This window comes from Pseudophryne corroboree, chromosome 4 (genome assembly GCF_028390025.1).
Source record: "Pseudophryne corroboree isolate aPseCor3 chromosome 4, aPseCor3.hap2, whole genome shotgun sequence".
NCBI classification, from domain to species: domain Eukaryota; kingdom Metazoa; phylum Chordata; class Amphibia; order Anura; family Myobatrachidae; genus Pseudophryne; species Pseudophryne corroboree.
In genome coordinates, this window is record NC_086447.1 from 74,483,886 (window position 1) to 74,498,220 (window position 14,335).

The window sequence follows — 14,335 nt, forward strand, 5'->3', positions numbered from 1 at the left end:
CGGGGGACCCCTATGTCTTTTGTCCCCCGTATTTTTTAAACCAGGACCGGACGCAGAGCCCGGTGCTGGTTGTCTAAATATAGGGGAACCCTACTCATTTTTTCCTCTGTATTTTAACAACCAGGACTGGCTCAAAGAGCCCGAGGCTGGTTTTACATAGGAGGGGGGACCCCACGCAAAATTTTTTTTTTTTACTTTTAGCTATTTAAATACCAGCCACCCTGTAAAATCATCCTATATATGACACTCATCCCCTTATTTAAATGAGATAGTCAAAATCTCCCATAGCCAAAATCTCTTGCATAGTTAGACAAAATCTCTGGTAAAGTTAGTCAAAATCTCCTACTGCCAGTTCAAGGGAAAAGTTAGTCAAAATCTCTCATAGTCAAAATCTCTCCAGGTGCATACACACGGAGCGATATAACTGAGCGATTTTGACTATATAGTCAAAATCGCTCAGAAAGTTAGTGCAGATCGCTCCGTGTGTACACAGCCAGCGATAGCGATGCGCGTCCCCGCTAGGTCGCTATCGCTGGGAAAAATAGTCAGTGCAGGCAAGTCAATTTTGGCTATGTCGCTGCAAAAGTTAGTCAAAATCGCTAACACTTTAAGAGGCCAGCGATTTTTCCCAGCGATAGCGATGTGCAGGCGGCGGTGGTGCGGGCGGCGTCGGGTTGTGACGGCGGGTTGCGGCGGCGGTGTGGGCGGCGGTGGGTTGCGGTGGCGGTGTGGGCGGCGGCGGTGCGGGCGGCGGCGGGTTGCGGCAGCGGTGCGGGCGGGGGAAATTTACCTTTCTATTGCAGAGTTTGGCAGCGGAGCGGTACCAGTTTCAAAAATGGCGCCTCAGCGTCATTTTTGAAATTCAAGATGGCCGCCGCGAGCCAATCACGGCTCGCCGCGTCATCGCCCCGCCCCCTCCCGCTGACTTATATAAGTCAGCGCGAGGCAGCGGCTGTCAGTCCGACGGCGGAGGAGGAGCGGAGAAGAGCTCCTGAAGACGCCGTGGAAGTCCTGGATGGGCGGCGGCTATGCAAAAGAGCTTAGCAGCCGCCGCCCACCAGGTGAAGATGCTGGAAGTCCTGGGAAGGCGGCGGCCATGCAAAAGAGCTTAAAGGCCGCCGCCCCCAGGTGAAGACCCAGTTTAATAAAGGATTTTTAAAAGAATGTGTTGTGTTTTTTTTTTTATATTTTCTTTACAGGTGGACTACAGGTGCCAGCGGGCCCTTTATGTCCGGGCATGCTGGCACTTGTGGTTCTCCAAGTGCCAACATGCTGGGGCAGGCTTGCTGGGACCTGTAGGCCTCCTGTAAAGAACAATATTACTATTGAAAGGCTATCAGCCTCCCATCCACCGGGCCACGGATGGGGGGGACAGCCTCGGGCTTCACCCCTGGCCCTTGGGTGGCTGGAGGGGGGGACTCCTTGATTTAAGGGGTCCTCACTCCTCCAGTGTACCCCGGCCAGGGGTGACTAGTTGGGGGGGTAATGGCACGGCCGCAGGGACCAATATAAAAGTGTCCCCCGGCTGTGGCATTATCTCCCTGGCTAGTGGAGCCCGGTGCTGGTTTGGAAAATACGGGGGACCCCTATGTCTTTTGTCCCCCGTATTTTTTAAACCAGGACCGGACGCAGAGCCCGGTGCTGGTTGTCTAAATATGGGGGAACCCTACTCATTTTTTCCTCTGTATTTTAACAACCAGGACTGGCTCAAAGAGCCCGAGGCTGGTTTTACATAGGAGGGGGGACCCCACGCAAATTTTTTTTTTTTTACTTTTAGCTATTTAAATACCAGCCACCCTGTAAAATCGTCCTATATATGACACTCATCCCCCTATTTAAATGAGATAGTCAAAATCTCCCATAGCCAAAATCTCCCATAGCCAAAATCTCTTGCATAGTTAGACAAAATCTCTGGTAAAGTTAGTCAAAATCTCCTACTGCCAGTTCAAGGGAAAAGTTAGTCAAAATCTCTCATAGCCAAAATCTCTCCGTGTGTATGCACCTTCCGTGTGTATGCACCTTTACTTAAGATTAAATTCTTAAGAATACATCACCAAATATATTTTTTTAAAAACCCGTTAGGAGGTTATGGATTATAAATACATGAAAACACATTTATTCACACACTACACATATACACAATACTTCAAACATTTGCATTAAACCAGGAAATTTTACCATATCTATATTAGTAAATTTTCCACATCAATGTTTATGGCCAATTATGGCTACAAAGTGTTCTTCTGGTATTCTTTGGAGACTTAATTGGTCAGGACCATTGTCATAAATTACACTAATTGGTTTCGTAATTGAGGAGGGCTTGTGGACTTTTAACAGAAAGGTGTTCCTCCACTGAATAGGAAAAAAACCCCATTGTGGTGCGTTTGTCCGCAAAAGTGTGCGTTTTTAAGATGGATGTGTAAATCTACTAAAACTTAGTATTTTTACGATGAAGTATGTGTTAATGCGATAGTTTCGCATTGCTGCGATGGTTTCGCATTGCTGCGATGTCATTTGGCGTACGCCCACTTTGTGTAATACTGCGTACGAATTAGCAAAAATACGTTGGGGGCGGAATTTGGCAATTTTGCACATACCTTGTGCGAACGAAAAAAATAGCGAACAACTCGGAATGACCCCCCATGGTTTTGCCCATTAGAGAAAGATTTTGATTTTGCGATCAGGTCTGAATAAGGCCTATAGTCAATGTCAGGCAATAGGACATAACCCAGGTGGTGTAATGACCTGTAGCCACAAGGAATACAAGTATGTTAAACTGTTAATCAAAGCTCTGTAATAGTGAGGGTAGCTGGAAGGCGGTGTTACTGACTAGGAAGAGATACAAGGGGTAATTCAGACCTGATCGTAGCAGCAAATTTGTTAGCAGTTGGGCAAAACCATGGGCGTCATTCAGACCTGAACGCACGCTAGGATTTTTCGCTGCAGTGCGATCAGGTCAGAACTGTGCATGCGTATACACTGCAATGTACAGGTGCGTCGTACGGGTACAAAGCGGATCAATGGATTGGAGCAATGGATTTAACAAAGAATCCATTCGCACGGGTGATCGCAAGGAGATTGACAGGAAGAAGGCGTTTGTGGGTGTCAACTGACCGTTTTCTAGGAGTGTTTGGAAAAACGCAGGCATGTCCAAGCGTTTGCAGGGTGGGTGTCTGACGCCAATTCCAGGACCAGACAGGCTGAAGTGATCGCAGCGGCTGAGTAAGGTCAGAGCTACTGAGAAACTGCACAAAACTTTTTTGTACCACTCGGCTGCACATGCGATCGCACACTTGCAAGGCGAAAATACACTTCTCTATAGGCGACGACTATCTGATCGCAGGGCTGCAAAAAATAGCTAGCGAGCTATCAACTCGGAATGACCCCCCATGTGCACTGCAGGGGGGGGGGGCAGATATAACATGTGCAGAGAGAGTTAGATTTGGGTGGGGTGTGTTCAAACTGGAATCTAAATTGCAGTGTATAAATAAAGCAGCCAGTATTTACCCTGCACAGAAACAAAATAACCCACCCAAATCTAACTCTCTCTGCACATGTTACATCTGCCCCCCCTGCAGTGCACATGGGCCCTCATTCCGAGTTGTTCGCTCGCTAGCTGCTTTTAGCAGCATTGCACACGCTAAGCCGCCGCCTACTGGGAGTGAATCTTAGCTTTGCAGAATAGCGAACGAAAGATTCGAAGAATTGCGAATAGAATAGCGATCAGAAATTTCTTTGCAGTTTCCGAGTAGCTCGAGACTTACTCTGCACCTGCGATCAGTTCAGTAAGTTTCGTTCCTGGTTTGACGTCACAAACACACCCAGCGTTCGCCCAGACACTCCCCCGTTTCTCCAGCCACTCCCGCATTTTTCCCGAAAACGCCAGCGTTTTTTCACACACTCCCATAAAACGGCCAGTTTCCGCCCAGAAACACCCACTTCCTATCAATCACACTCCAATCACCAGAGCGAAGAAAAATCTTCGCTAAGTCGTGAGTAAAATACCAAACTTCTTTGCAAATTTACTTGGCGCAGCCGCGGTGCGAACATTGCGCATGCGCAGTTTGCTGAAAATCGCTGCGATGCGAAGAAAAATAACGAGCGAACAACTCGGAATGAGGGCCATGGTTTTCCACAACTGCTAACATTGCTGCTACGATCAGGTCTGAATTACCCCCACAGTATTATGGTCTGTCTTAATTTGTTCTTTTTACTACAGCAATACTAATTTTAAACTGTACAAACTGTGACACACAAAAACTGCATTTTTTGACCAAGTTCAGCTGTTCTGCTGTGTGACAGAGAAAACAAGTGTTATGTCTATACGGCCAATGTGCTTTCAGGTATTACGCAACTTGCATTTCATTGTACAAATTAATTTACAGCGTGCAGTGCCAGTTCTGAGAAAGTAATAGGATAGTGTGTGTGGGTGGAGCTGCGTTGTACTAGGACACACAAGCGCACACAGGCAGGAAACCAGCTATAACAGCACAGTCTGTTGGAGTACAGTCTAGTGACAGACAGGTAAGACAGCACAAGTTTGTGAGCAATGTACTACTTTCATTTGTAAGACTTTCTATAGCCTGCCACAGAAAGCTGCACACCTTACATAGGCTGTTCTGTATTTACCCGAGTGCTTTCTGGCTTCCCCAAACAAAACCCCCAAATCTTCAGCCTTCCATTTACTTTCCCCATCTCAGTGGACGCACTTACAGGCGCTGTCACCCGCACTGTGACACTGCTAGTTATTTGCACACTGCATACGTCTGTCCGTTACACTTTCCACACTGGGAGGCATTTTTTGTCAGTGGCACAGTCTAAAATTTGAGGTCATAGTAAGTCATTGTAGATTCTGGGGAGGTAATGACATAGGACATACAGTGTAACCTGTGTAATACATTTTAATATTTCCTTTTTGTTTGCTCCCACCTGTATGTATCTTTTATCATGTCTCTTGTATGTTGTCTGACACTTGTTTGTTACATATCTACTATGGTTTATGTCGTTTTATGCCTAATTTCTTACTGTATTTTGCTTTTTGGCCCATAGCCTAACTGTGCGGAGCTGGATAATTATATGGTGGAATATGATGATGATGATAATAACAATACAGGTTGAGTATCCCTTATCCAAAATGCTTGGGACCAGAGGTGTTTTGGATATGGGATTTTTCCGTATTTTGGAATAATTGCATACCATAATGAGATATCATGGTGTTGGGACCTAAATCTAAGCACAGAATGCATTTATGTTACATATACACCTTATACACACAGCCTGAAGGCTATTTTAGCCAATATTTTTTATAACTTTGTGCATTAAACAAAGTGTGTCTACATTCACACAATTCATTTATGTTTCATATACACCTTATACACACAGCCTGAGGGTCAATTTACCCAATATTTTTTATAACTTTGTGCATTAAACAAAGTGTGTCTACATTCACACAATTCATTTATGTTACATATACACCTTATACACACAGCCTGAGGGTCATTTAATACAATATTTTTTATAACTTTGTGCATTAAACAAAGTGTGTCTACATTCACACAATTCATTTATGTTTCATATACACCTTATACACACAGCCTGAAGGTCAATTTACCCAATATTTTGTATAACTTTGTGCATTAAACAAAGTGTGTGTACAGTCACATAATTCATTTATGTTACATATACACCTTATACACACAGCCTGAGGGTCATTTAATACAATATTTTTTATAACTTTGTGTATTAAACAAAGTTTGTGTACATTGAACCATCAGAAAACAAAGTTTTCACTATCTCAGTCTCACTCAAAATATTCCGTATTTCGGAATATTCCGTATTTCGGAATATTTGGATATGGGATACTCAACCTGTAATAATAATAATAATAATAATAATAATCTGTATATAAACATGCATAATCTTCTTATTCTCACATGTTTCTGCAGAAACTGTGAAGAACAAGAGTGTATAGTGGCCCTCATTCCGAGTTGTTCGCTTGCAAGCCGCTTTTCACAGCATTACACACGCTAAGCCGCCGCCCTCTGGGAGTGAATCTTAGCTTAGCAGAATTGCGAACGAAAGATTCGCAATATTGCGAAAAGATTTTTCTGTGCAGTTTCCGAGTAGCTCGAGACTTACTCTTCCAGTGCGATCAGTTCAGTGCTTGTCGTTCCTGGTTTGACGTCACAAACACACCCAGCGTTCGCCCAGACACTCCCCCATTTCTCCAGCCACTCCTGCATTCTGCAACTCGAACGCCTGCGTTTTTCCTCACACTCCCATAAAACGGCCAGTTTCCGCCCAGAAACACCCACTTCCTGTCAATCACACTCCAATCACCAGAACAAAGAAAAAACCTCGTAATGCCATGAGTAAAATACCAAAACTTCTTAGCAAATTTACTTGGCGCAGCCGCAGTGCGAATGTTGCACATGTGCAGTTAGCGGAAAATCGCACCGATGCGAAGGAAAATAACGAGCGAACAACTCGGAATGAGGGCCAGTGTCCGTTATTGAGTATCATTACTGATTCCTATAGTTTTGAGGATTTATGTAAAATATATGTATAGAAGTCACTGTTTCTCGCTGAAGTATTGGTTAAATTCCAATCTGTATGTACTGTATAAAATGGTTGGTATAAAATGCATTAATAGTAATTCATAGAGGTTTAGCCATGCAGGTGTGACTGTGTACAGCTTTGTACTGTATTTCTCAGCATACTCCATCGCTTTACAATTGCAAGACAAAATAAACAAGACCAGCGTCAGCACCGCCCACATAGTGCAGGGGGAACAGCTTAGCACACATACACATACATGTTATCCTATATGTAATATGGGATGCAGTCAGCATCCCGGAGGTCTGGATGCTGGTGATCATGTGACTGAGGCTGGAATCCCGACACCACGCGGAATTCCGTTGCTCGAACACCATTGCCGACATACCACAGGTATGTATTGTGGTAAGGGTTAGGCACTAGAGGGGGGGTTAGTTGTAGCCGCCACCACATCCCCCTATTCTTAGCCCTAGCCGCCACCCCAGTGACTTAGCCCTAGCCGCCACCCCCACTATTTTTAGCCTAGGCGGGTTTGGGTTAGGGGGCATGAGGGGTTAATTAATTAATTCATTAATTGTTACCCGTTACTCAGCTGCAGATCAGTTTGCCCTCAAGCAATAAGGGTTGAAGTGAGGATTTAGGAGCTTGGGAAAACAATGACATAAGCTAACATGAGCCAGGAGTATGAGACCTGTCACCAACAGAAGAAGAGGTTATCAATCATCAGTATACAGAGTGGAGAGGTGCCAGCAGCATCCAATCAGCTACTACCTATCATTCTATAGAATGTGCTTGATAAATGCTACCTTTAAGGTGATTGGTTGTTACGGGCATCTTCTCCAAATTCTCAACACGGGATGCAATCAATATACCAGCTGGTTCAGGAGACCGGCGACAGAATCCCGACAGCCGGTGAAATACCGATGGCCGGAATCCCAACAAATGCTGGGCATTCCCACTCGGCTGGTGAGTCCACGCTACCAACCGAGTGGAATTAGAACCTGTGGTGAGCGAAGTGAGCCACTAGGCCCTATGCTTGGCGAGCGCTGCGAGCCTGCGATGGGACTCGCTGCTGTGACTCTGGGATCCCGCTGTCAGTATAGTGACAGCTGGCATACTGTCTGCTGGGATATCATGTATCCCCTCCACTCTTTGTGTGAAAGGACTCATACACATTTAGCGTGTGTTTATTTATTTTTTAAACAACGTTTTGTCATGCATGCCTACTCTCCCAGACCTGCTGGGAGGCTCTTAAAAATCAGGTGGCGCTACCAGCCACCTAGAAAAGTGCACAAGTGTCCTGAATCTGACCTTCGTCACCCGCTGCACCCCCTGCAGTCATCCTCAAAAGTGGGCGGTCGGGGGGGGGGGGGGGGGGGCGATAACGCGTTTCACACTGAATTGCATCATTGCAGCCGCCCCCTGCTTTACAGTGCCAGTATTGTGAGCCCATGCATCTGTACCGCTCACCTAGGGTGATGCCACACCCTTGTTGCACCAACCTGACTGCCATTTATAGGAGGGAGTAGCCGAAGTCGGTAAGTATGAGTTACGTGGTAATCTAGTCAGTGAAATGACTTTAATGTTACTAACATTAAATGAAATACCAACTTAGAAATAAAAGCATCTTTTTACTAAATGTAATGGTATTTACCTTTTCACACGGGCATGTGTCAATTTACGACCACGTTACAGTAGATGTTTTTGTATGAAGACTTTGGGGTTTATTAAAACCGCAATACACACTTGGTTCTGCATGTAATAGTATTGCCTTATTAAACCCTGCAGCCAGAACCGCCAGGAAGAAGTTTTGAAAAGCCGCTGCTTAGTAAATATACTACTTAAGAGTTTTGCTATTATGCACTGCTGCTCTCTATATTGTATTTAATGGAAAATATTGCAAGCCCATCACTGGCAAAAAATACAGTCCCCGCAGCCATCGCGGTGGCTTGGGAGTGCCAGCGCTGTTTATGCAGATTCCCATGTGGACTAGCCTCCGCATGTAAATCTGCTTAAAATATCCCTCCAAAAATGGCCGCTGCTTCGGAGGAGACTGTAGCTAGAAGTCATACTTGACCTCTAGTGTCTAACAGGGAGCACAGTGCCACAGCATTACCTGCAAGTGCTGGGAGTGCTCAGCACTGGTGCTACCAGGAGAAGATGCAGCTTTCTGCTAGACTTCATCTTCTGCCATGACACCCCAGGCAACAAGCATTACACCCCTGGCAACGAGCATTATACTCCTGCCAATGAGAATGACACCCCAGGCAATGAGCATTACACCCCTGGCAACGAGCATTATACTCCTGCCAATAAGAATGACACCCCTAGCAATGAGCATATGACACCCCTCACAATGAGAATGACACCCAGAGCATGAAACCTCTGGCAACAAGTATGACTCCCCTGACAACAAGTATGACACCCCTAACAACAAGCATGACACCCCTAACAACAAGAATGACACCCCTGGCAATGAGCATGACACCCAGAGCACCAGAATATGTCCGGGGCATTGTGGTGTGTGTCATAACGTGTCACGGGCATTACGGTGTGGCATATTATGTAATGGCCATTATGGTGTGTGGCATATTGTGTAAGGGCATTACGGTGTGTGGCATAATGTGTCAGGGGCATTACAGTGTGTGGAATTTTGTTTAATGGGCATTATGGTGTGTGGCATAATGTGTAACGGGCATTACTGTATGTTGTGTGGCATTATGTATAATGGACATTATGGTGTGTGGCATAATGTCTAATGGCCATTACGGTGTGTGGCATAATGTGTACTAGGCATTGCGGTGTGTGGCATAATGTGTAGTAGGCATTGCGGTGTATGGCATAATGTGTAAGGGGCATTACTTTAAAGAGGAAAAATGACAAATAATGTAAAGGGCAGGGATTATAATTTATTTTTTTCTGGGTGTGCAGGTTGCAAAACTGGGGTATAAGGTAGTCTTGTCCTGCAATACCACACCACTTGCAGTGAGGCCACACACCCTTTTGGGGGTAAATTCTTTACACTTCATATGGGGGGGGGGGTTGGCAGGAGGGAGCAAAATTTATAGTTACACCACTGAACCCCATTGAAATACAATCCGGATGAAGCAACGTTTGAGGCTTCTTGGGTCTTTTTGTCAAGCTATAATTTTAGCAGCACTGATCCGGCATATACATACTGTATATAGAAAGAACACGTCTGCAATTATGTCATGTGACTTTATTATGCAGATCCTAACCTTAAGTTCACCCAAGGTAAGGAAAGGTGCCAACATTAATACACAACTGATAAAACTATAGAACTAAGGCACCGGTAGAGAGTGACCAGTTCTATACAAACATGCAGCCATGTATAGGGATAAACAGTATGAGTCAGTAACGTGTCAAAAAATAGGGGCGTGGCTTCATAGGGGAGGGGCGTGGACACAGTTATGCCCCCAGATTTGCCCCAAGTAGTTGTGTCTCCCAGTAGATTTGCCCCCTGCAGCTGTGCCCCCAGTAGGTGTGCCCCCTGTAGCTATGCCCCCAGTAGTTGTGCCCTCTGTTGCTGTGCCCCCTGTTGCTTTGCCCCAGTAGTTGTGCCCCCAGCAGATTTGCCCCAGTAGTTGTGCCCTCTGCTGCTGAGCCCCCAGTACTTGTGCCCCCTGTCACTGTCAAACACACACACACAAAAAAAAAAAACCCAATACTTACCACTGCTCCGCTCCTGCTTCCCAACCACTGCTGCTGCTGCTCCTGCTCCGTCTGGCCGCCGCGGTTCCTCTATATGGGAGAGACGTCATGACGTCTCTCCAAATAGCAGCGCTGCACAGACACTAGAGGTCAATAATGACCTCTAGTGTCTGTCACTGGAGCCGGCTGCTGCGGACGCCCACACAGCCCACGGCGTCTGCAGCGGCTGGGTGCGGGTAGGCGGCGGTGCCTGCAGGGTGACTGCGGCCGCGCCCCGGGCGCAGGTACTGCTTGCCCCACCAAGAATTGCTCCTGCGTTCAGTTGGGGGAAAGTTCCCTCTACACTAGAACATTAATGTTTGCTCCCACATACTTCTGGATTATCATTCCAAACAGCCAACTGTGGTAATCTCTGTATGCATATAAACTGTGCTGGGTACACACTGAGCGATATGTAGTGCAATCGGTAGATCATACCGACATATCGCTCACAACGGCGCATATGAGGCAGTGTGTAGCCGCATCGTCAGGTTTGAAGTGCTGCGCATCAAACCTGAAAATATTGTTACCGTCCTGTAGTATGCTATTGAAGAATGAAACATGATAATTTTGTCCTTCACTAACATCGCCGAATGTGTTCCTAGGTTCCAATCGGATGGGTACACATCGCTTGAGTGTGTAGCCAGCTTTACAGTATATACAAAAGTCACATTTCTGTACAATTAATCCCTGTGGCTAATTAGAGTCTGATTAGTCATTTCTGTGCTAAATTCCCAGGAAATCCTGTTGCAATAATACTATGATGAAATAAGCAAATCTCAACAGAGAGACATGTCAGGAAATGATGTTAGTAGAGGAAGGGCTCTACACCCTCTGCATTACCAGGCGTTGTCGCATTACAAGGCGTTACTTGAGAAGCTCCAAAAACGTGTGAGTGACAATTGAACAGATTTTACCACAAGTCTCATTACTCATTAGTCATTACTACACTACTGACATCTGCATTTATTACATACAATTGTTTTAATTTATTTAAGGGGGGGGGGGGGAGGGGGTAAGCAAAAACAGAGAGAGGATAAAACACAGATAAAGGTCACAGCAAATAGTAAAAAGCAGAGAAGCTATAAGCCCCCCAAGAACCTCTGCAATCTGGCTGAAACAACAACTACTACTACTACTACTCATACTTACCTACATTTTATTTCTCCTCTCCAAGCCCGGAGAGGAGACACTGCAGGTGTCTTCGGGGGGCAGGGCCGGACTGTGACATCACTAAACCCCGCCCCCTGCATCGGGAAATGCTGCGGGTCCGCGGGAAGGGGGTGGGGCTAAAATGATGCGATTTGCATCATTTTAACCCCTTCTCCACCCAACGGACCCGCGAATGCGGGAGTTAAACTCTCCATCCTGCTCGCATCACTAGGGTGCGAGCAAGATGTGGGAGACCTGCTCACTCTTCTTAATATCTAGGTCGACACTGACAAAAAGGGTGACATGGACAAAATGTTGATCTATGAAAGGTCAACACAGGAAAAGGTAGAAAGGTACAAAAGTTTGAGACATGAAAAGGTCGACAAGGAAAATGGTTAACACAAAAAAAGGTTGACACAACATTTTTTTATTTTTTGGGGTGCCGTTTTCACCTCAAAGCACAGGGAACCCCAATTAATGTACAGCGTCCCCTTGCATGGCTCGCTTCACATGCCATGCTGCAGACAAGGTGTCTCGCTCCACTAACGCTGCTCTCAGCACAGGTTACTATTACCAATCGTGGTCCACGTGGATGGTAAAGTATAAAAAAGATGTAAAAAAGTGGAAAAAAAAACCTATAAAAACACATTTGTACCTGTCGACCTTTCATTGGTCAACCTTTTGTCAGTGTCAACATAATGTATGTCGACCATATGGGGTCTATCTATTGACTGTCGACCTACACATTGTCTGTCTATACATTGGAACCCCGACCACACACAAATTTGGTCTTCATGAATTATAGATGGAAGTATAGTTTTAAGGTGCTGTGCCTGCATTTAGTAAATAATTTACAGTCAATGTTCAGCAGTCATACAGGACGGTACAAGGTCTGTGAGCTCTGCCCGGTGTAGGGAAGAGGTAGGGATTTTTCTGTTATAATGGCAGGGCCGTAACTAGGGTGCTGCTACATGTGCCACCGCACAGGGCACCACAAGGCAGGGGGTGCTGTTCTGCAGCACCTGTCAATTTCTCTTTTAATCAGTCTCACTTGCAACTTCCTCCTCTTTAATCCCCGGCATCACCTGGCAGCCCCCATCTCCCCCTCACGTCCCTAAGCACCTTCACTCACACACTCTCAGACATACATTTCAATATGCTCTCATTCTTCCCATACAGGAGCAAATAGCTCCATGAGAAAGGTGTCTGACAGCAACATGGAAGATCATGGGTTTGAATCCTGAGCATGACAGTATTTGAAATGTGTGCTCAAAATAAAGGAGGACGTGACTAAAGCTCCTGGGTATACTGTAACTGCTAAGAAATGTTTTAAACCCTAGTTTTGGGGGTTTTCTATTGCAGAAATTACCTGATTTTAGCTGTTTGTATCAATTTTATCAATGATTATCAATTTCATATAGATTTTATACTGAACCAAAACACAATGATGAATTAGAACTGCAAGCAAAACCAAAACTCGGGTGTCCATGCACATCTTATTTTTTTTTAACACTATGGCAATTCAATCGCAACGTGTATGCATTGCAGCAGTGACGCATGCACGCAGTCCACCAATAATTGCTCAATTGTGAAAACATTGGCAAGGCATACAACCATGAAACAGGGACTACAGTATGTACAGTACTTATTGCAGTAAACAGCCATTATCTGAAGTTTTTCCTCATTGTTAGTAATGATACATCCTACTCAAAGGGGACATATAAAAGGTGGAAAAAAAATGTGATTTGCGGGAAAAAAACGAAAAAAAAAAAACACTTGTATTCAGTTTCATTCATTACTGATACATTTCTTAAATAATTATACAGTAAGTGACTGTCAAACCTCAGTTCATAAGTTCTCTGCACAATTTTTTTATGGTAGTATAAATCACTAGAACGTAGGTTCTTTGTTTAACTCTGGACGATATACCTATGAAACTGACTGAATGACTAGGGGTCTAGTCATGAAGCAGTGAAAAGTATAGAGAAGTGAGCCAGCGGAGAAGTTGCCCATGGCAACCAATTAGCAGTTAAGTTACATTTATAATTTGCATACTATAAAATTATACAGAGCAACTGATTGGTTGCCATGGGCAACTTCTCCACTAGCTCACTTCTCCACACTTTCCACTGCTTCATGAATAAGACCCTTAGGGGTAAATGTATGAAGCAGTGGTAAGAGTGAAGAAGTAAGCCAGTGGAGAAGTTGCCCATGGAAACCAATCAGCATTGAAGTAACATTTATAATTTGCATACTATAAAATTATACAGAGCAGCTGATTGGTTGCCATGGGCAACTTCTCCACTGGCTCACTTCTCCACACTTTTCACTGCTTCATACATTTACCCCTTAGAGTTCTTTGACCAGACATGTGGACGCAGATGGGCTGAAGACTCTACCGACAGTAAGCCTACAAGTGGTTACTTATTTCTATTTGGTGAAGGACTAATTAGAACTACTGATGAGCGGATTCGGTTTTACTCGGTTTTACTCGGTTCTCAAAACAGCATCTTATTGGCTATCCAAAACACGTGACATCCGTGAGCCAATAAGATGCCGTTTTGAGAACCGAGTAAAACCAAGTAAAACCGAATCCGCTCATCACTAATTAGAACCAAAACCATCAAAAATGGTACGGCGCACATATCTATAAGTAAGACCTTCACCTTTCAAGATAAATATGGGATCTGACCCTGTAAAGTATACTTACAAAGCACACTGTAGTAGAGCATACTGGGGTGCAGTGCGCAGAACAGTACAAACAAATGATATAGCAATATTATAATTGTGGAGTCAGACCACTTTTCCGCATGTGCACTGGGGTATAGAGTGTATTGGTGTGCAGCTTACTGGGGTGTAGTGTGGGGTGTAGTGTGCAGAACAGTACAAACAAATTATACAACAATATATATATAAA

At 44.8% G+C, this 14,335-nt stretch overlaps 1 protein-coding gene across 3 annotated transcripts in view; it reads left to right on the top strand.

Annotated features, from left to right (window-relative positions):
* LOC134908907 (cytochrome P450 2K6-like) overlaps positions 1 to 14,335 on the top strand; it is a 134,689-nt gene that overhangs the window by 45,674 nt on the left and 74,680 nt on the right. Inside the window, exons 1-2 of one of the 3 annotated variants that reach the window (XM_063915140.1) lie at positions 4,448 to 4,524; positions 11,005 to 11,157. The exons of 1 other annotated variant lie outside the window; for it this stretch is intronic. In XM_063915140.1, coding sequence (XP_063771210.1) covers positions 11,069 to 11,157 — 89 coding nt within the window. In that variant the 5' untranslated portion in view covers positions 4,448 to 4,524; positions 11,005 to 11,068. Of the gene's footprint in view, positions 1 to 4,427; positions 4,525 to 11,004; positions 11,158 to 14,335 lie in introns of those variants that run through there. One more of the 3 variants, XM_063915141.1, reaches the window with a different exon arrangement.